The following is a 22,545-nucleotide window of genomic DNA, read 5'->3' on the forward strand; positions in this document are numbered from 1 at the left end:
AACTGGATTAGAAACTGGTTGACGGGCAGACGCCAAAGGGTGGTGATCAGTGTTCCCGCTAAGCTGCGCTGGCCTGCGTTCGCGCACAAAATATTACATCGCAGCGCACAAGTTTCTCTTCACAGCGCACACACGCGTCGCAAAGGTAAGGGGAGGTAAGGTAAGGGGACGCATTGGGGGGATTGCACTTCCCCACAATTGCCATGCTTCGGTTCCTCTTCTTCCTTCCTTCCTCCCCCCCCGCGGGACCCTGCGGCACCATCAACTCTTACTCCCTCTAATGTCGGCCCTGCAGCTCCAGACTTCCTCGCACCTTCTCCCCTCCCCCTTTGGATCGCTATTATTTTAAATGTTATAGCCGCGGAGCTGTATCCATCAGTGGAGATGTCTAACCTCGGCCTGCCCCGGAACTCTTACTGCAACAGTGACTTCCTGTTCCTGCCTAGACGGGCGGCTGCTGCAGTAAGAGTTCCGGGGCAGGCCGAGGTTAGACATCTCCACTGATGGATACAGCTCCGCGGCTATAACAGCTCCTGCAGCTCTGCACTTCCCCACAATTGCCATGCTTCGGTTCCTCTTCTTCCTTCCTTCCTCCCCCCCCCCCCCGCGGGACCCTGCGGCACCATCAACTCTTATTCCCTCTAATGTCGGCCCTGCAGCTCCAGACTTCCTCGCACCTTCTCCCCTCCCCCTTTGGATCGCTATTATTTTAAATGTTATAGCCGCGGAGCTGTATCCATCAGTGGAGATGTCTAACCTCGGCCTGCCCCGGAACTCTTACTGCAGCAGCCGCCCGTCTAGGCAGGAACAGGAAGTCACTGTTGCAGTAAGAGTTCCGGGGCAGGCCGAGGTTAGACATCTCCACTGATGGATACAGCTCCGCGGCTATAACATTTAAAATAATAGCGATCCAAAGGGGGAGGGGAGAAGGTGCGAGGAAGTCTGGAGCTGCAGGGCCGACATTAGAGGGAGTAAGAGTTGATGGTGCCGCAGGGTCCCGCGGGGGGGGGGGGGAGGAAGGAAGGAAGAAGAGGAACCGAAGCATGGCAATTGTGGGGAAGTGCAGAGCTGCAGGGAAGAGTGTTGCGGTACCCAGCTGGAGGGAGAAGGAAGATGAGGGAGGGAATTAAAGGAGATGCCAGGGCTTGGAGCGTAGGAGGAAGGTATGCCAGTCTAAGGGAAAAGGAAGGGGGAGATGTGAGAGCATGGAGGGGGAGCGAAAGATGGAAGAAAAGGAAAGGAGAGAGATGCCAGAGAATCAGGGAAGGGGAGATACCAGACTATGAGGAGAGGTGTGGGAGAGGGAAGGCGAGGAGAGAGATGCCAGACCAATGGGGTGAAAGGAGAGATGGAGGGGGAGGCATACAGTTTCTGGAAGGGGCATAGAAGGAGAGAAGATGCCATATAGGGGAAGAGAGACGGCAGACAGTGGATGGAAGGAAGAGAGTTACAAGAAGATGAGGAAAGGAGAAACCACAGAAGACAAAGGTAGAAAAAAATTTCTATTTATTTATTGCTTTAGGAGACATGTGTCACTGTTTCTGTGAAGCATTGTATGCAGAGTCCAGCTTCTTGCTGGTTCAATTTAACCTTTGTCTATGTATTTTTATTTTATCCCCCCTTTTACAAAACTGTGAAGCGTTTTTAGCACCAGCCTTGGTGGTAGCAGCTCTGATGCTCAGAATTTTATGAGCATCAGAGCTGTTACCTCCGTAGCTAAAATCCACACTACAGTTTTGTAAAAGAGGGAGGGGTTAGTTTGTGATTACATATTCCTTACTAGGCGAAGGTGTTTTCTGTGTTCTGTGTGTTTTCTGTTAGGATTGACGGTGTAGGATTGATCTGTGCTGGTCTGGCTTGTTTAGTTTTACAATGGGTGTATTGATGTACTGCTCACTGCAATATGTAAGATGCTGCCTTTTCCTAGGTACTCATGTGTGACGTGTGGTTTGTTACTAAAAATCATGTTTTTCTTACAGATGGGGGGGGGTGCCAAAAAATGATGGGCCCCGGATGTTACATATGCTAGGTACGCCACTGTATGTAAAGATACCAGAAAGCTGGCGTAGCAAAAACTTCTAAGTTTTGAGTATTTAACCCTCCCACAATCTCACGGGCACTCGTTTCAAGTTTATTGAGATTTTGATTTAAACGCAATATCAAATATTTTCAATGCGTATAACAAAAATAAATTTGGGGAAATAAATAAAACCATTTGAACCAGTGTTCCCGCTAAGCTGCGCTGGCGCACAAAATATTACATCGCAGCGCACACGTTTCTCGTCACAGCGCACAATCGGAAGAGGCGTACGGCAGATGGCAGGGCGGCGAGAGGAGAATCGGGCGAGTTGGCTCATAACTTGCTGGCGCCCGATATTTTTGGCTCACGGTGAAAAAAGTTTGCTCACAACACCCGCCCGCTTAGAGGGAACACTGGTGGTGATTAATGGAATTCGCTCAAAGGAGGGAAAGGTTGAGTAGTGGGGTCCACAGGGATCGGTGCTGGGGCCGATCCTGTTCAATATGTTTGTGAACGACATTGCTGAAGGGTTAGAAGGAAAGGTTTGCCTTTTTGCAGATGATACCAAGATTTGTAACAGAGTAGACACTGAAGAGGGAGTGGAAAACATGAAAAAGAATCTGCAAAAGTTAGAGGAATGGTCCAATATCTGGCAACTAAAATTCAACACAAAGAAGTGCAGAGTAATGCATTTGGGGTTTAGAAATTGGAAGGAGCCGTATGTGCTGGGAGGTGAGAGGCTGATGTGCACAGATAGGGAGAGGGACCTTGAGGTGATAGTATCTGAAGATCTAAAGGCAAAAAACAGTGTGACAAAGGCGTGGCTGTTGCCAGAAGGATGCTAGGCTGTATAGAGAGAGGTGTGACCAATAGAAGAAAGAAGGTGTTGATGCCCCTGTACAGGTCAATGGTGAGGCCTCACTTAAGAACATAAGAATAGCCTTACTGGGTCAGACCAATGGTCTATCAAGCCCAGTAGCCCGTTCTCATAGTGGCCAATCCAGGTCACTAGTACCTGGCCAAAACCCAAGGAGTAGCAATGTTTCATGCTACCAATACAGGGCAAGCAGTGGCTTCCCCCATGTCTTTCTCACAATATGTCACAGTGTTCACTGGCAACAATGTTTCAATAAAGGTTTGACGAGAATATGTATAAACATATAATGAGGCAAATATTCGTATGCAGAGGAGAAATGGCAAGCCAAAACGATTACAGTAGAATCGTTGGCTTGGGGCCTTAAGAAAAATGTGTCTTTTCTATCTGCCTCTTTTTAATGGTTTGGAAGGGGTTCAATTTTGGAGACAGTATCTGGAAAAGGACATAAAAAGACTTGAAGCAGTCCAGAGGTAGGTTTGCGACAGAAAACGTATGAGGAGACACTGGAAGCCCTGAATATGTATGCCCTAGAGGAAAGGAGGGATAGGGGAGATACGACTCAGACGTTCAAATACTTGAAAGGTATTAACGTAGAACAAAATCTATTCTGGAGAAAGGAAAATTGTAAAACCAGAGGGCATAATTTGAGGTTGAAGAGTTGCAGATTCAAGAGTAATGTTAAGAAATTCTTCTTTATGGAGAGGGTGGTTAAACCATGGAATGCTCCTGAGGGAGGTGGTGGAGAAGAAAACGGTGACAGAGTTCAAATGAGCATGGGATGAACACAGAAGATCGCTAATCAGAAAATAATGGGCATATATTGAAGGAACTAGGGTTGGTACTGGGCAATCTAATATAGTATGTGTGCCGTATGTGGACTTTCAGTTGAGGACGGGCTGGGGAGGCTTTGATGGCTGAAATGGCAAGATGGGATGGGGTAAGCTTTGATGGAAACTCCAGTAGATAGAACCTAAGCACAAAACCGACAGGGCTTTCTGGCTCCGCGGAAAACTAAGAACTGAAGACCACGAGGAGGGGATGCGCCCTCTAGTGGAGCGGGAAGGCACACACATGCGTGGTGCAGCACCAGCAAACTTGAAATCTTCAATCAAGTTTGCTTGAAAAGCTGTCCGCGTCGGGGCTCCGTGGATGACGTCACCCACATGTAGAGAATATGCTGCCTGCTTGTCCTGGGATAAAACGGCTTCCAAAAGCTTCAGGGCTGACCAGAAAATTCAAATATAGGATTTTAGAGGAGGGGGAATCAAAGAACAAACTGCAGAAACAATCAAAACACATTTTTCAAGACTCCCCACTCCACACCCACTCTTCCCCATAGGCTGTCACAGCCTGTACTCACAGACCATGTGCTGGGAAAATGGTGCTGCAGCCTGCTTCAAGCGCCCTTAAGTTGTAGATGGATCTGGAGAGGCTCTCTGCCTCACACCGAGATCTTCAGGCTGCCAAGTCAGACCTTAGTTGGACTGATCCTCTACACCCCCAAATCGTGACACGACGATGAAAAATAAAGAGAAAGAGGTGAAGTTACAGCCGGTCCCTGAGCACCCCGAGGACTGCTATTGATGTCTAACAGCCTGCACTCAAACGCCTGACCAAGTCAAGGAAGTGAGCAAATGCTAAGGGACCAGATCCCTGAGCTCTACAAATCTTTAGCAGGCTGGCTGTACAGGTCCCCATGGGATACACCATCCAGCTGAAGGCTAAAATGTCTGCTCCTCTCCAAGTAGGCAGTGTAGTCCCTTTGAACTGGGATCTCACACACTGCAAAAAATATGCGAACAAGCCGAAAACTCAAAAAAACAAAGAAATAAACTGAGCAGATCAGAAAGACACCTTCATGCTCACTTGCAAATGGAAGAACTGCTGAAGTAGGAGGAGGAGAAGTTGAAAAGCTGTGATTGACATTTTCTGAAGTATGTTTGCAAGCATAGATGGATAGCCTCTGTGGTTTAACATACCATCCCTATTACTCTGGAAAAATATGATTAGTTCTAGAAAGGAGAATTATCAATTAAGGATCTCTCAAACATATATTTTCTGATGGTGATGGGTAAAAAGAATCTATGAGAACAATAACAGTTTCTTACAGTTTAGAATCAAGGGTAGCTCAAATGCATTGTCTCTATCCAATTCAACCCACTATGAAGATATTGGGTGTAACACTGGACCAAAACCTGACCATGAAAGACCAGGTAGACTCCTTGATCAGAAAAATCTTTCACACCCTCTGGAAACTTCAGTCCATCAGAGCTTACTTCGATGCCTCATCATTTCGAATTCTAGTACAATCCCTTATTCTGAGTCAACTCAATTATTGTAACATCGCCTTCTTGGCACTCCCCTAGAAGTACATGCGGCGATTGCAACTAGTTCAAAATACAGCGGTTAGACTACTTTGTGGACTGAAGAAGTTTGATCATGTGACACTTTCCTATCGACTTTTACACTGGCTACTGATGGAGGCACGTGTGAAATTCAAGTTTGGTTGTTTTTGCTTCAAGGTACTCTATGGCTTAGCCCCTAAATACATAACAGACCTTTTCTCTTTCTCAACCAACAGACACAAGCGAAGCTCACACCTGAACTTCGTTTCTCCACCGGTTAAAGGTTGTAAATTTAAAAGTCATCATCAACATCTTCTCGCACATCAAGCAGCATTATGGGGTAAAGACCTTGAACAATTGCTTGTACCTACTACCTATGGAGAATTCAGGAACCGCCTGAAAACACATCTATTCCTGAAATACTTAGGAAATCAACCTATTCATTCTTAGTCCTTAACAACCGAGCGCAAGAACCACCTAATGCTAAATCTGTACTTTGTTTATTCATTCAATCTGTAACTTTGCTTATTCACTCAACCTGTAACATTTCTAATCATTGTAAACCGCATAGAACTTCACGGTCCTGTGGTATATAAACTGTTATTATTATGTGAGCATTAAGCCACTTCAGTCTTTCAGAAGAGTAGTACAATGGGATAAACACATTATCCTCCTAGTCCTCTACATGTAGAAATAGCACAGTTACTTACCGTAACAGGTGTTATCCAGGGACAGCAGGCAGATATTCTTGACTGATGGGTGATGGCACCGACGGAGCCCCGGTACGGACAATTTTAGAGTAATTGCACTCTAAGAACTTGGAAAGTTCTAGTAGGCCGCACCGCGCACGCGCGAGTGCCTTCCCGCCCGACAGAGGCGCACGGTCCCCAGTTAGGATAAGCCAGCTAAGAAGCCAACCCGGGGAGGTGGGAGGGACGCAAGAATATCTGCCTGCTGTCCCTGGATAACACCTGTTACGGTAAGTAACTGTGCTTTATCCCAGGACAAGCAGGCAGCATATTCTTGACTAATGGGTGACCTCCAAGCTAACAAAAAGAGAGATGGAGGGAAGGTTGGCCATTAGGAAAATAAATTTTGTAAAACAGATTGGCCGAAGTGTCCATCCCGTCTGGAGAATGCATCCAGACAATAATGTGATGTAAAAGTGTGAACTGAGGACCAAGTAGCAGCCTTGCAGATTTCCTCAATGGAAGTAGATCGGAGGAAAGCTACAGACGCTGCCATAGCTCTAACTTTGTGGCCCGTGACAGAACCTTCCAGTGTCAGGCCCGACTGAGCATAACAGAAAGAAACGCAAGCAGCAAGCCAATTGGAGAGAGTGCGTTTAGATACAGGATGACCCAACTTATTAGGATCAAAGGACAAAAATAGTTGAGGAGATGATCTGTGGGGCTTAGTACGTTCAAGATAGTAAGCAAGAGCACGTTTACAGTCCAAGGTATGCAAAGCCTGTTCACCTGGATGAGAATGAGGCTTTGGAAAAAATACAGGTAGGACTATGGATTGGTTAAGATGAAAGTCAGACACAACCTTAGGAAGAAATTTGGGGTGTGTACGGAGAACCACCTTATCATGGTGAAAAACAGTGAAAGGTGGATCGGCCACTAGTGCATGCAGTTCACTGACCCTCCTGGCAGAAGTGAGAGCTATAAGGAAGACCACTTTCCAGGTAAGAAATTTGAAATGCGCTGTGGCCAAAGGTTCAAAAGGAGGCTTCATTAAAGCGGAAAGAACCACATTGAGATCCCAGACCACAGGAGGAGGCTTGAGAGGTGGTTTCACATTGAAAAGGCCCCTCATGAACCGAGAAACCAAAGGATGAGCCGAGAGGGGTTTTCCATGAATTGGCTCATGAAAGGCAGCAATTGCACTAAGATGATCTCTGATAGAAGTAGATTTAAGACCAGAGTCAGACAAGGAAAGAAGATAGTCCAACACCAGTCCCACTGCTAGAGACATGGGATCATGGTGATGTAAGAAGCACCAGGAAGAAAACCGAGACCACTTCTGTTGATAACACTGGAGCGTGCCGGTTTCCTGGAAGCATCAATGATAGAGCGGACCGGCTGAGAAAGGAGTGAGTGAGCCGAAGTCAGCCCGAGAGATACCAAGCTGTCAGGTGCAGAGACTGTAGATTGGGATGCAGTAGGGTCTGCTGATGCTGAGAAAGCAGAGAAGGAAACAGTGGAAGAGGTATGGGTTCCCTGGAACTGAGTTGAAGTAGAAGGGAGAACCAATGTTGCCTGGGCCACCGTGGAGCGATGAGAATCATGGTGGCTTGTTCCCTCTTGAGCTTGAACAGTGTTCGCAGCATGAGCGGTAGAGGGGGAAAAGCATATAGGAAGAGACTGGTCCAATCCAGGAGAAATGCAACGGGCGCCAGACGGTGAGGAGAGTAGAGTCTGGAGCAAAACAGGGGCAGCTGATGGTTGTGGGGAGCTGCAAAAAGATCCACTTGAGGAGTGCCCCATTGAGCGAAAATGGTCTGAAGAGTCGAGGGATCGAGAGTCCATTCGTGAGGTTGGAGAATTCTTCTGAGATTGTCCGCTAAGGAATTCTGTTCCCCTTGAATGTAGATAGCCTTCAGGAATAAGTGACGAGCTGTCGCCCAAGACCAAATCCGTTGGGCTTCCTGACACAACAGGCGAGAGCCCGTTCCTCCCTGTTTGTTGATGTAGTACATTGCAACTTGATTGTCTGTGCAAATGAGTAGTACTTGAGGAAAGAGAAGATGTTGAAACGCCTTGAGGGCATAGAACATCGCTCGGAGTTCCAGGAAATTGTTGTGGTGTTTCTTTTCCTGGGCAGTCCAAAATCCCTGAGTTTGGAATTCGTTCAAGTGAGCTCCCCAGGCGTAGGGGGAGGAATCTGTGGTGATGACTAGTTGATGAGGAGGTAGATGGAACAGCAGACCTCTGGATAGATTTGAAGATGTCAACCACCAAAGAAGCGACTGTCGAAGAGACGAGGTCACAGATATGTGTTGTGAACAAGGATCCGTCGCTTGGGACCATTGGTTCGCTAAGGTCCATTGAGGAGTACGCAGGTGGAGACGTGCGAAGGGTGTAACATGTACTGTCGAAGCCATGTGCCCCAATAGCACCATCATGTGATTCGCAGAAATGGTAATCTGTTGAAACACCTGCTGACAGAGATGGAGGATGGCGTGAAGGCGGTTGGATGGAAGAAACACCCTCATCAGAACAGTGTCCAGAACGGCTCCAATAAATTGAAGTCGCTGGGTCGGAATGAGGTGAGACTTGGGTAGATTGATTTCGAACCCTAATAGTCGAAGGAAGTGAATGGTCTGATTGGTGGCAAGCAGAACCGCCTGAGGGGAATGAGCTTTGATCAACCAGTCGTCCAGATAAGGGAAGACTTGAAAGTTGTGAGAGCGGAGATAGGCCGCTACCACAATCAGACATTTGGTGAATACCCTGGGAGAGGAGGCCAGGCCGAAGGGTAGCACTTTGTACTGATAATGATGTTGATTGATGAGAAAGCGCAGATATTGCCTGGACGTCAGATGGATAGGAATATGTGTGTAAGCCTCTTTGAGATCGAGGGAGCATAGCCAGTCGCCCTGAGCGAGAAGAGGGTAGAGGGTGGCAAGAGAGAGCATTTTGAACTTCTCCTTGACCAAACATTTGTTGAGATCTCTGAGATCTAAGATGGGTCTGAGGTCTCCGGTCTTTTTGGGAACTAGAAAGTACCGGGAGTAAAAACCCTGACCTCGCTGATCTTGAGGAACTTCTTCAATGGCATTGAGAAGAAGGAGGGATTGAACCTCTTGAGCGAGAAGGAGGGACTGAGACTTGTTGGAAGCAGACTCTTTTGGCAGGCCTAACGGCGGAGGAGTCTGAAAATTGAGGGAGTAGCCATGGGCTATGATCGAGAGCACCCACTGGTCGGTGGTGATTACCTCCCATCTAGAGTGAAAAATGGTTAATTGACCTCCTATGGGCTGTGGAAGAGGACAGGAGGGAGGGAGACTGGCAATGCCCAGGAGAAGGGAGTCAAAAGGGCTGAGTCGGCTTAGTCTGAGTGACAGGCTTTATGGTAGGCGGCTGTTGCTGACGTGCTTGTTGGTGCTGTTGCCGCTGCCTCCGAGGTTGTGGAGGTTGAGGCTGAACTGGCCGAGCAGAAAACCGCCTCTGATATGATGGCTGCTGTCTAAATGGACGAGGAGGAGGAGGCTTCTTTTTATTTTTCAGCAAAGTATCTCACCTCGTCTCATGGGCAGAGAGCTTTTGAGTGGTGGTATCCATAGATTCTCCAAAGAGCTCATCACCCAGGCAGGGAGCATTGGCAAGGCGGTCCTGGTGGTTCACATCAAGGTCGGAGACTCGGAGCCATGCCAATCGTCTCATCGCTACAGACATAGCCGTGGCTCGGGATGTGAGTTCAAAAGTATCATAGATGGACCGGACCATGAACTTCCTGAGTTGTAGGAGACTGGAAGTGCATTGTTGGAATGCAGGAAGCTTACGGTCAGGAAGATACTTTTGAAAAGAAGAGACTTGCTGAATCAAATGTTTCAGGTAAAAAGAGAAGTAAAACGCATAGTTACCTGAACGGTTTTACCAATTTTACCAAATTTATCCATGGCCTTGCCCTCTCTGCCAGGAGGGACAGAGGCATATACACTAGAGCCTGCCGATTTTTTGAGGGTGGACTCCACCAGCAGAGATTCATGGGGCAGCTGGGGTTTGTCAAACCCTGGAATAGGAATCACCTTGTAAAGCAATTCCAGCTTCCTAGGGGCTCCTGGAATGGTGAGAGGAGTTTCTAAATTTTTGTAAAAAGTTTCCCTCAAGATGTCATGGAGGGGTAACTTTAAAAATTCTTTCGGAGGCTGGTCAAAATTTGCGTACCGATTTACCAGACCTCATGGACACCGTACCGGGTGACTGTACAGCAGTACGGGTGTCAGAGAACGGCACCGACTCCGAAGTCGAGTAAGCAGTGCGTCGAAGAGACTTCGGTTCCGCCGAGAGAACAGGCATAGAAACAGATTTTTGCGGTGCCGACAACGTCGATGCCGACAAAACAGGCTGTTCGACGATCGGCACCGAATGCTCAGTAGGTACCGACACTGGAAGGCTCGGAGTCAGCAGAGCCAGGAGCAAGTGTTGTAACTGCTCCTTAAGCTGGACCTGAAGGATGGATGCTATTCTCTCATCCAGAGACGGTCCCGATGGCACCGATACCGCTTTTTTTCTTGCTCGGTACCTGCGGTGCAGCTCGACGCTCAGGCGAAGTCGATGCCGATGAAGAGGCAGTGACTTCAATAGGAGCGGAGCGTTTGCGAGGCCGGCGCGCAGTCTGCAGGACTTGGCTCACTGCTTGTTCGACTGGCGGGCTAAGGACAGTAGGGGATGGCTTCTTAGCCGGCTTACCTACAGGGTGCGACACCGAGGATGGATCTTGCGGTGTCGAAGTCACCGGTGCCGATTTGGAGGAAGATGACGGTGTCGATGCCGGGGGAACTTCCATGGCGGCACCGAAAATAATTTGCTGTTGAATTTGACGATTCTTTAGAGTTCTCTTTTGGAGAGAACTGCAGCAGGTGCACGTTTCTGCCCTATGGTCCGGACCCAGACACTGAAGGCACCACTTGTGCGGGTCGGAAAGAGAAATAGGACGTGCACACTGCTGACACTTCTTAAAACCCGGTGAAGGGGGCATGAAGGGAAAAACGGCCGTAGCAAAATTGAAGCCCGAGGCTTCGATGGTGCCAACAGGCCCCGCCGGGGCTGACCGGAAAAAATTCGAAAAAAAAATGGACTTTTTTTTTTTTTAAATAAAAGAAAGAAACGATAAGGTGAATAAATCACGACAAGAAAATAACGCGCGAGCGGGAAGGCGAGAAAAATTTGAAAAAAATTTTCCAACAGCAGTTGGAACACGCGTCTTCTTAGCTCCGCGGAAACTAAGAAACTGGGGACCGCGCGCCTCTGTCGGGCGGGAAGGCACTCGCGCGTGCGCGGTGCGGCCTACTAGAACTTTCCAAGTTCTTAGAGTGCAATCACTCTAAAATTGTCCGTACCGGGGCTCCGTCGGTGCCGTCACCCATCAGTCAAGAATATGTTGCCTGCTTGTCCTGGGATAATATATCTTACCTCTCCAGACCATTCTTGCTGAGTGGATATTTCAGGGCAAGTATCCTTTTGGCTGTGAGTGGTGGGAAGCAAATTGGCCTCTGAGAATCCCTCTGCATCCTGTGCACCTAAGAACATCTGGAGCGGGGCAGGGAGACAGCTAGCAGTCTCTTCTTGAGACAGAAGGCCTGATGCAGCAAAATAATAAACTCTTGGAGAACTGAACCACAGCCTCTCAGCTCAGCATTGGCTCAACCTCCGAGACCATCCAAGTTAACTTCCCAGGGCTGCAAGAGGCTTCCTGAGATGAGATTCCCTGCTCTCCTGGAGCAAATCCACACAAACATGGCAAAGGCCACTTACCAGGAAAATGACACAACATGCAGCTCAAGCCTTGTCAGAGTGAGTCACCATTGTGCCCAGTGCAGCCCCCTGATGCCCAAACTTTGCTTCCCACCCCTTGCAGCCAAAAGGACACCTACCCTGAAAATGTTCACTCATAAGGAATGGTCTGGAAAGATAAGGAAATTCTGGTTTGCCTTTAATACGATGTTCATGGTGATGAAAGCAAGAAGTGCCAGTGACCAGATTCTCTGAAAGGAAAAAAGTCCTGTTCTATTGGAAAGTTCTAGTGCAAACATGCAAGTGAGGTACAGTGGTGCCTCACACAACGAACTTAATTGGTTCCAGGAGCAAGTTTGTTATGTGAAACGTTCGTTATGTGAAACGCGTTTTCCCATAAGAATACATGTAAAAAAAAAAAATTCGTTCTGCAGCATAAAATATGCTAAGATGACATAAAAAAGATAAATTTTTTGTTATTATTTTTATTTAGATACATCTAAAAACACACATTTTTTAAATTTAAAGACAGACTAAGTAGAGTCTACCAAATCTTGCACATCTTCATCCATTTTCTGCTTTTTGGCCGATGGTTTCATGAAAAACCTGTCCAAAGTCGTTTGTTTTCCTCTTTTCTCCAACATCTGCCGGAAATAACGGACAAGAGTATCGGAGTAAAGATCGTTGATCCTGTTTGCTTCAGCTGAATCCGGATAGTGGGCATTGGTAAACTCCTGAACTGCTTTCCATTTGACCAGGATGTTCTTGATGACAGCACTTGGGATTGGTTGATTGTTTGATTGTTGCTCCTCGTCATCAGATGACGCTTCCCTTTGAGCATTGTCCTGTTGCTGGACCAGAAGTGCTTGGAGCTCTTCAGTTGTCAGCTCTTCTTCGTGTTCCTCAATAAGCTCCTCTACATCCTCTTCCTCTACCTCTAATTCCAACCTTTGGGCCACTGTGATGATGTCCTTCACCACTTCTGTGTCATCAACTACTGCTTCTTCCTGGGTCCACGAAGGCACAAGCATCTTCCAAGCAGAACTTAGGGTCCTTTGTGACACTTCTTCCCAGGCCTTCTGTATGAGTCGTATTGCCATAAGGACATCAAATTTCTCCTTCCAAAACTTTCGGACAGTCATATTGTCTCCACCAAACTCGCATTCTTCAAACACCTTATTAAAGAGGGCTCTAGTGTAGAGTTTTTTAAAGTTCGCAATAACTTGCTGATCCATTGGCTGAATAATGGATGTGGTGTTTGGTGGCAAATACTGCACCTTGATAAAAGGATAATTTTCCTGCAATATTTCCTCTAGGTCTTTTGGGTGAGCAGGGGCATTGTCAAGTATCAGAAGGGCTTTGAGCGGCAGTTCTTTTTCCAGCAAGAATTTCTTCACGGCAGGAGCAAAGATTTCCAGAATCCATTCGTTGAAGATAACTTGGGTCACCCAGGCTTTTTGATTGGACTTCCAATGGACGGGCAGTTTGGACTTAATAACGTTATTTTTCTTGAAAATTCTTGGATTTTCAGAGTGATAAACCAATAGAGGTTTGATCTTGAGGTCTCCGCTAGCATTAGACGAAAACATAAGGGTAAGTCTGTCCTTCATGGCTTTGTGTCCTGGCAATTTCTTCTCCTCTTTTGTAATGAAGGTTCTGCTCGGCATTCTTTTCCAGAAAAGACCCGTTTCATCGGCATTGAACACTTGTTGTGGGCAGTATCCTTCATCCTTCATACATTTTTGAAAGTTAATAGAGAACTTTTCTGCTTCTTTCTTGTCAGCACTGCCAGCCTCACCATGCATAGTAACGCTGTGGATTCCACACCTTTTCTTAAATCTAAAAAACCACCCCCTGCTGGCTTTGAATTCTTCTTCATTAGCTTGATTGCTGCTACTTCCAGGGACGTTTTTCTTTAGATCCTCATAAATTCTCTTGGCTTTGTGACAGATAATATCTTGGGTTGTTACGTCACCTTTCACCTGCCTGTCCTTAATCCAAATTGCTAATAGCCTCTCCATTTCCTCGTGGATTGAAGACCTATGTTTTTCATGAAATAGTTTTGATACTCCTTTGGCTACTTTGGCTGATTTGATTGCATCCTTATTTGTCAAAATGGTGCAAATGGTGGTCTTGCTGAGGCCAAACTCTTTGACGAGGTCACACTGTTTTACCCCACATTCACTCCTTCTAATTATTTCCCGTTTAATTTCAACAGAAATCACCTTCCTGCTTTTTTTAGAAGCCATGCTTACTGTTTAAACAATAATTTTACTGTGAGAGAGGGCAGAGTCTCAGCGGCAAAAACTGGGACTTAAATCACCTTCCTGCTTTCTTTAGAAGCCATGCTTACTGTTTAAACAATAATTTTACTGTGAGAGAGGGCAGAGTCTCAGCGGCAAAAACTGGGACTTAAATCACCTTCCTGCTTTCTTTAGAAGCCATGCTTACTGTTTAAAAACAATAATTTTACTGTGAGAGAGGGCAGAGTCTCAGCGGCAAAAACTGTTGGTTTTTTTCTTTTTTCCTAGCATCGGGGAAGCGGCGAGAGTAGCTCCGCCCCCCCCAACGCATCAACAGTAGGCGCCGGGCCCCTTCAGTCCGCCACTGCACAGGGAGCCAGGCGGAGAGAGGGCAGTTAAGCGCGGTGCCTGCGCGAAAGGATGCAGCTCGGGCGACTTCGGCGACTTCGTTGTGTGAAACGAAGTTCGTTGTGGGGAGCACGACAGTAAGTTCGTTGTGTGCAGCGTTCGCTGTGCGAGGCGTCCGTTATGCGAGGCACCACTGTATTTAGGATTAGTACAACATCCACAGCACTGCAAAATGAATGTCTAAGGCGGTAGAATTATGCAGTCCCCTAGGATGCTCACATAAGAAATTCTCAATGACTGGAACATTATTTTGCAAGTTTAGACAATCCTAGTCAGTTACTTCCCCTTTCCACAGGATGTTATGTAAAACACAGGGTTAAAATAAGAAGAGAATCAGCCATTTTAAAAACTGTGACAGGAGCTAACCTAGTAGGAGCTCTTTGAAAAGGTGCTTGCACAGAGTGCTGTTTAGGAAAAGCCTATATTTCTCTGTATTCATATGACATGATCAAACATGCAGAAACGTGGGTGTTTATCCATTTTATCTCCAAAGACAAGGACTTTTCAAGTTTATTATAAAGGTATCAAACTTAGTGCAAGCAATGCAACTGATTAATGTAATTTTTTTTCTCATTCCAACTCCCTTTCATTACTTTTTTTAACTACACCAAGTCCTCATGCTGGCCTAAGAAACTGTTTTCATATTCCTTAGAGATAAACTAAACCTTAAGTTTATATACCGCATCATCTCAAAATCTCTAAGTGCCCCATATCTACAGCACCATGTAGTTTTTCCAAGTATCTCCTCTCATGGGATCTTGGCATATCACCTTCATAGCATAGCATAAATCAAATGGCAAGCCACTCGGCTAGTTGTTTTATTAAAGTCTCTTCATGTGAATTAAATTCAAAAGGCTCAGACAGCAACATTGTGCAGTGCAGGAGAAATAAGTTTACGTTTCCTGTATAACAGGGCCAGCAAGAATCATATGTGCTCAACCCAGGGAGGGAAGAGATGAGCGCTGTAGCTGTTGTAATAATCTGTCAGTCAAATGAGCAGCGCTGAGGAAGGAAGAACATTTCACAAATAAATGCAATTGTTGCAGGAGTTTTATCTAAGAGCTAGGCTGGGTAAACAATGGCTCGCATTATTTATTTAAAAAAAACACAGACAAAATGTGTTCAATGTATTTCTTTTAAAGCAGATGAAATGTTGAGAGAATTGTTTTGGGATATTTCTCTTACTCATTTCTGAAACATCACTCTTTCCATGCCAGTCTTGGTTTTACATTTCCGCTCTCATAACCACGGGGATAGAAAACTGCAGCTCACATGGCCACTTCTCAGCTATGAGCACATCTCCACCCTTGCCTGGAAAACTCCCTAACCCCTTACTTGTCTGGAATGTTTTAATACACAGTGTTTCCACGGTCGTTCGTGGTTGGCGGTTCGCGGTCCCGGTCATTCGCAGTATGACCGCGAACTGCCAAGGAGAGGGCAGCGGGAGAGGCAGGAGAGCAGCCGGAGCACCGCAAGTGCTGGAAATCACTCACTGAATGCTCTGACCCCCTTCTTCCTGCACTAAGTCGGGCCTTATCCAACCAGGAGCTGCTTTGACACGCAGCTCCTGATTGGATAAGGCCCGATTTAGTGCAGGAAGAGGCAGTCGGAGCATACCATGAGTGATTTCCTGCACTCGTGGCACTCCAGCTGCTCTCTTCAGTCTCCCCCATGAAAAACCGTATTCGCGGTTTTTCAAGATTCGTGGGAGTTCCTGGAATGGAACCCCCGCGAATATCGGGGGAGTACTGTACTATAGAATGATTACTGTGTTTCCCCAAAAATAAGACAGTGTCTTGTATTAATTTTAGGCCCAAAAAAAGGCCCAGTAACGCGGCAGTGAATTCATGGGTGGACAAGGCCGAAGCAGCCTGTTTAGAGAGCTGCCAGCCTGATGCTACTTAGTGAGCTAAGTAAGGCTCGCGGCGGGGTTCCGATGGGAAGGAGGAAAGGATGGGGGTTCGGCTGCGCGGCGGGTGCTTTAAACCGCCTGCCGCGCTAGCTGCTAACGCCTGCATTGAGCAGGCATTAGTTTTTTAGCCGGCTGCAGGGGTTAGCACGTGATGAAATGTCCGACGCGTTAACCCCGCTAGCGCGGCTTGCTAAAGGACCCCTAAGTTTTTTTTAGCACATAAAGTCTCTCCTCCCTCTATTAAAGTTATTACATAAGAAGTTAAACAAGAAAATGTGTAGCTACTAGGAAAAGAGATACAAGTCCTCAAAAACAAGAAAGACTTTCAAGTTTTTCTCCCCATTTACCTAGTGCAAGCCTTCACTCTGTAATAAGGTATTCCATTTCAGAAACATAGTGCAACTTATTTAACCATTTAGCAGCAGAAGGGGTTTCTGCCTTCCAGTACTGAGCAACAAGCAATTTAGCTTCATTAACTCCATGACGAATCAATGCTTGCTTCATTAGGGATTAGACAGAGACAGATTTGTTTATAAGAAAAACAGCATCGTCCCAAGACACAATGGGTTCCTTTTACAAAACCACGCTAACGATTCTTGTGTGACAAATGCGATGAAGCTCATAGGAACTGAATGGGCTTTGTCACATTTACCACACAGGAAATTGCTAGCACGGCTTTGTAAAAGCAACCCAATGATCTTCAGCCAATGCTGGCCAAAATATTTAATACAATTTTTGGATGTTGGTCTTTTTATAGATCATAGAAGCTTAGTACTCACCGCAATGAGATCATCTCTTGCCTTAAGGACCTTAAGTCTGGCCTGATTCATCAAATTTGACATCTGACTGAAATTATATGGAGAAAAAAAAGGGGGGTGATCAGAATTAGGTTCTAATGTTTACTTCCTGGCTCATAACTGGGTTCCATTATCCATTCAAATATTTAAATTTCCCTGTCATGCCAATCTCCTTAGTCCATTTTCCATTATATTTACATAAGAAGCCAAAATAAAAATACACTTGCATTTCCTAGTGTCCCTTTCTTCCCAACCTCTAATCAGAAAGACAGTAAACTGTGCCCAAAAGCAGGTTACAACACCCTCAATTAATATTTGATGGTATTGCTAGCTAAGAAAGGGCCTCCACAAAGAATAAAAATGCAGCTCCAACAGACTGGCAAGGCATCATGCCAATCTCATTCACAGCTTAAGATCACAAACGAGGATCTCAATACAACAGCTTGTCTGCTAATGCTGAGAAATTATTATAAGCTCTCCTCAGATGCATTCATTCATGATTCTAGCATCTTTCTCTTCTTGAAGAAGCCTCAGGTAACATTCATGAAGATGCAATTGGTCGTACTGCTGTAAATTACTTAGATATTTTGTTGTAAAACTGCTCAATATAAGGGAGTCCAAACTGCCCATGTGATAATGTTCACTCCTCGATATTTACAAGGCTTCCACACAATAAACCCTTGTTGATATTTTGTTGACACACGTTATATCACCTACATTTAGTGATTGGGTATTAGGCACCTCTTTATACACTGATATTTCCCTGGAGCGGGACTATTTCTATCCTCTTCATCTTCTTTATCTCCTCCATGCCCCCTAGGTAAAGCTGCCCTGCCCATGTAGGCATAGTGTTCTTTTTAGGCCTTTAAGGGTGGTGTGGCAGCAGATCCTCCGGTTGTGGCATCAGGACCCTTGGATGAGTGTGTTCTTGCCCTTGGTTGGGAACCTAACTTTTCCTCCGGGGGTTGGCCCTTCGGTTTTTGGTGGCTGGCGGACTCAGGGTGTTGAGCTCTTGAGGCATTTTCTGCAGAATGATGGGGCCCTTCTTTCCAGTGCTGACCTGGTGCTGCAGGGAGTCCCTGGGTTGTGCTTCCTTTTGCCTATTTTCAGCTGCAGCATTATGTGGACTCTCTCCCAGGGGGTTCCTTGGGTGGAGATTTTGGGATCCGCATATTCGAGTCTCGATCTCTTTTCTAAACAGATCATAACCCTTTGGCCACCCAGGCTTTTCCCTTACTTCAGGAGGCCTGGCAGCATGATTTGGGGAGGAACCTACAGAGGGATTTTTTGGTACGGGTTTTGAAACGCACTGTAGGCCTGGTGTATAATGCTGATTTGCGTGAATGTCACTATCACACCGTTCCGAGAGCTTATGTTTCTCAAAGTCAAGCTTATTATATGGGCTGTGTTGATATTCAATGGTGTTTGTGTTGCTCTGTTGAGGTGAATTCTTATTTTCATGGGCTCTGGGGTTGCCGGGGCATCCAGGACTTTTGGAAAGCATTGGCTTCCTTTTTGCAGGAGCTTATACATTTGCCTGTGCCTGTCTTGGCACTTATTACGTTATTTGCTCACTTCTCCTTGCTCTCTGAATACACCTCTGCTGAAAAACAGTTTCTTAGTAAATGTTTCATTTGGGGGAAGAAATGTATTTTAACTTTTTGGCTTTCTTCTGAACCACCCTCCTATTGGTATTGGAGAAATAGACTGCATGAGCTGATGGGCTGGGAAACTCGCTTGGCGTATTCTCGACACTAGAGCAGAGACTTTGTTAACACCTGGACTCCATATGTGAACATTTTATCTCCTGAGAGTCGTAGCCTTATATTGAATCGACTTCAATTGTATTCTGCCTTACCTGTTTGATTTCTGACCTCAGTCTGTGCCTTGTTTCTGTTTTGTTGGATTTTTTTTTTTGGGGGGAGGGGAAGGGGGAATTATGGTTTCTGGCAGTTGCTGTGGAGGATATCAGAGTTCAGTCCTCCCTGGTACATAATTTCTATTGTAAACCCTTTATTGCATTTTTGTCTGTATTATGGTTGTCTCTGTTTAATAAAAAAAGATTTAAACATAAAAACATGCATGCCATTTTTCCAACATGTTTTGAAAACCAATGGTTTGTGGTTTATTGATATATTGCCTTTCCCAGAAGTGACAAAGCAGTTTACAATACAGTAAAAATTAAGTAGGGATGTCCCTCCAAAAAGGATAACAAATATTACTATAGAGATTAGCTACAGAAATAGAACTAAAGAAAAGGACAAACAGCACATTGGGATTCTGTTGTGTCAAACCACTAGAAAGTTCCTTAGTATAAGTGCACGTCTGTTCCAGGCTGGCACTGTACAGGCATTATCTCCAATTATTTTGCTTACATTTTTTTCTGCTGTTCTATTTGTTTCTCCTTCTTCTCATAGTACTCCATGATCTTCAGTCTCTGAGTCTGCACGAGGCGACCCTTCTCAATGTTAAATTCTTCTTCTGCCTACAGAGAAATACACTGAACTGAAAGAAAAGTCATCAGCACTGGCTTTTGAAAATAAGAAAAAAAAAGAATTGGAAATAAATAAATGAGTGGAAACTAGTTTACAAGTGACAAAGGAACCCTCACCTCATCACTTCCTTTTAATCTAAACGCCAACTGAAGCTGCTAGCCATGATAACAATTGTCAAGATCACACAGGTTCCAGGTGGCCTCCAAGTTTCAGCTACATCATGCTGGTTCAATCATATGGTATCAAGAATTTGCCTTTCTCCAGGACTCACAAGGCTATCAGAACACATCTACTATAAGTGATTGTTTCTAGGGGCAGTAATAGAAGCACATTTCATAAATAAGGCAGGAAGTGAAAGCCATGTTTATTCATGGATTTTCTAGCACTTTTCAACTATGACCCCACTGAAAAGGACCACGCTTATCAGATCACCATGCCTTTCAACAAGAAAGTGCCAGGCCCATGTCCACAGTGCACACAAGCTTGGGTCCAACTAGTTATTTAGCCTCTGTATGGATAGACTGAACCAACTTCTTAGCAATTCTTTGCAGGTGTTGAAAGCCCCATGAAACACAGACTGCACTGGAAGATCTTAGAAAATAATCATTATTTCACAAAATTCTGAGGTGGAAATTGTTTATATTATGTATCAAAATCCCTGTACAAAAGCTGTCTTACACATTCAAATGTTACCAAACTTTAAAAGGAAGGGTGCAAGAAACTTCTATGATTTAAATGCTACACAGATTATGGAGGGTACATACAGGGCCTAAGATGTTCAGAGCAGACTACCGTAAATGGTAAGGTACTGCACTGCATAGCTGCACCAAAAGAACAGAGCAACCAAGAGCTGAATACCTTTATTAAGGCTTAAAGTTCATACAGATAGTATTAAGGGAACCTGCAAGACAAAAAGCCCCAATGCAAAAGCAGCAGCCAAAATGGGGGAAAAAGGCAAAAGGGTATCACAGGGAAAACAAGTGTAAATATCTCACTCATGGTCTGCTCGGCAATAGCTCTGAGCCCCAAGCAAATACAGTATAATGAGGTGTCCCAGGACATATAGAGAGAGGATCTAGAATCAGAAAATAATAGTAAATATTGAAGAACTTAGGCCAGTACTGGGCAGACTTGCATGGTCTGTATCTGTATATGGCCGTTTAGTTGAGGATGGGCTGGGGAGGGCTTCAATGGCTGGGATGGTGTAGAAGGGCTGGAGTTAGCTTTAACGGAGACTTCAGTAGTTGGAACCTAAGCATAGTACCGGGCAGAGCTTTGGATTCTTGCCCAGAAATAGCTAAGAAGAAGAAAAAAAAAAAAATTTAAATTGAATCAGGTTGGGTAGATTGGATGGACCATTCGGGTCTTTATCTGCCATCATCTACTATGTTACATATTTAAATTCTTTAGTGAGTATGAACGAGTTTCTGCTTGCTAAATACTGCCACATGGGCTATTTATTTAATTCCAAGTTATGCTCCCTGAACTGGCAGAAGGAATAAACTAACAGTCTCCAGATTGTCATCACACAACCATGAAATCAGGGTCCATGCACACCTGGTTCCAAAGACCCAATATCAAGATACTATCTGGTCATTATGAGTGACAAGGCAAACTGAATGGCTCAGTAGCAAACGCCATGCGGAGACATCTGCATTCAGTTCTTAGACCAGGCAGGGGATGCTGTGGTAGCCATGTTGCTCTTATTCCCTGAGAACTCTGTTCTCAGCTACTGCTCAGTGACGACACCTAGAGGGCAGACTTTAGAGTGCAGTTAGCCAGGTGCTAGATGCAACCTCTGACTAAGAACTGTCACTGTGGTGACTGGGACTATAAAAAAAAAAAAAATAGGGCAATCTTTCCCAACTGAAAATGAAAGCTGATGGCACCATAGCCCACTGAAGACTAGTTTTAACTGAGCTAGGAGGCCAAAGAAGCTTGAGAAAACTAATCGGACCCCAAAAAGTAGATTCTTAAAAATTAAAAGTTCTTCTATGGTTGCTACCCTTTAGTAAAAGTACTCAACTAGAGTCTGTTGTTTTTGTTTTTTTTTACCTTGGCATCAATTTCTTCTGCCTTTTCATTGGCTTCTTGTTCAATGAAAGCCATCATATGCTTGATCTGAAGAAAAGCAAATAGGCAAAGTTATTTTGCTGGTCTCTAAACAAGAACCATGATTTATCTCTTGGATTCATATGCCCCCCACTCCAATAAGGCAGTTTCTATTCATTTCTATCAGAGGAGGAGGGAGAATATTTCCAGAGATGTTAGGATACATGGATGGGAAGGTATAATGATAATACTCTGAGAAAAAGAAAGATTAGGTTCTTACCTCAATAACTTTCTTTTCTTGTAGATGTGTCTAGTGGTCCTGAACTGTAAGGTTTTGCATTCCACAAATTACTTGTAAATATTTTTTCAACTCCACACCTTCTTTCCAGGGAGCTGCTCTTGACCATCAGTTTGTACAAAAGCAATCAAGTAGCACTGTTATGAAAGATATAACTGGAAGGAGGGAAACGGGGAATCCCGGACAGTACAATTTTGTTCTGTTCTATTACCAATAAACATTTTAACATTTAAGCAGCTGCTATGAAACAAAAAAAAACTTGTGCAACCAGCACAAATTTTATATAGAGCTCATAGCTACTTGCATGTCCCACTATCCAGCAGAGACTTAAAGCAATCTGTACACCAGGGGTAGGGAACTCCAGTCCTCAAGAGCCGTATTCCAGTCGGGTTTTCAGGATTTCCCCAATGAATATGCATTGAAAGCAGTGCATGCAAATAGATCTCATGCATATTCATTGGGGGAATCCTGAAAATCCAACTGGAATACGGCTCTCGAGGACCGGAGTTCCCTACCCCTGCTATACACACTCAAAAGTGTTCCCTTTTTTTAATTTTTTTATCCTATCAGCTCACCTGATAGACAGAGATTTCTCCAGCTCCAGACTACTTTGAGGCAGAAGGCAGGTGAAGCT

General features: G+C 45.1%; 1 protein-coding gene across 1 annotated transcript in view; it reads right to left on the reverse strand.

The window, feature by feature from the left end:
* ATP6V1E1 (ATPase H+ transporting V1 subunit E1) overlaps nt 1-22,545 on the reverse strand; it is a 72,314-nt gene that overhangs the window by 38,905 nt on the left and 10,864 nt on the right. Inside the window, exons 2-4 of the mRNA XM_033951761.1 lie at nt 21,617-21,682; nt 19,442-19,551; nt 17,049-17,115 (exon numbers count right to left, since the gene is read on the reverse strand). Of these exons, the coding sequence (XP_033807652.1) occupies nt 17,049-17,115; nt 19,442-19,551; nt 21,617-21,682 (243 nt within the window). The remainder of the gene's footprint in view (nt 1-17,048; nt 17,116-19,441; nt 19,552-21,616; nt 21,683-22,545) is intronic.

The sequence above is a fragment of the Geotrypetes seraphini genome, chromosome 7, assembly GCF_902459505.1.
Source record: "Geotrypetes seraphini chromosome 7, aGeoSer1.1, whole genome shotgun sequence".
Classification (NCBI taxonomy): domain Eukaryota; kingdom Metazoa; phylum Chordata; class Amphibia; order Gymnophiona; family Dermophiidae; genus Geotrypetes; species Geotrypetes seraphini.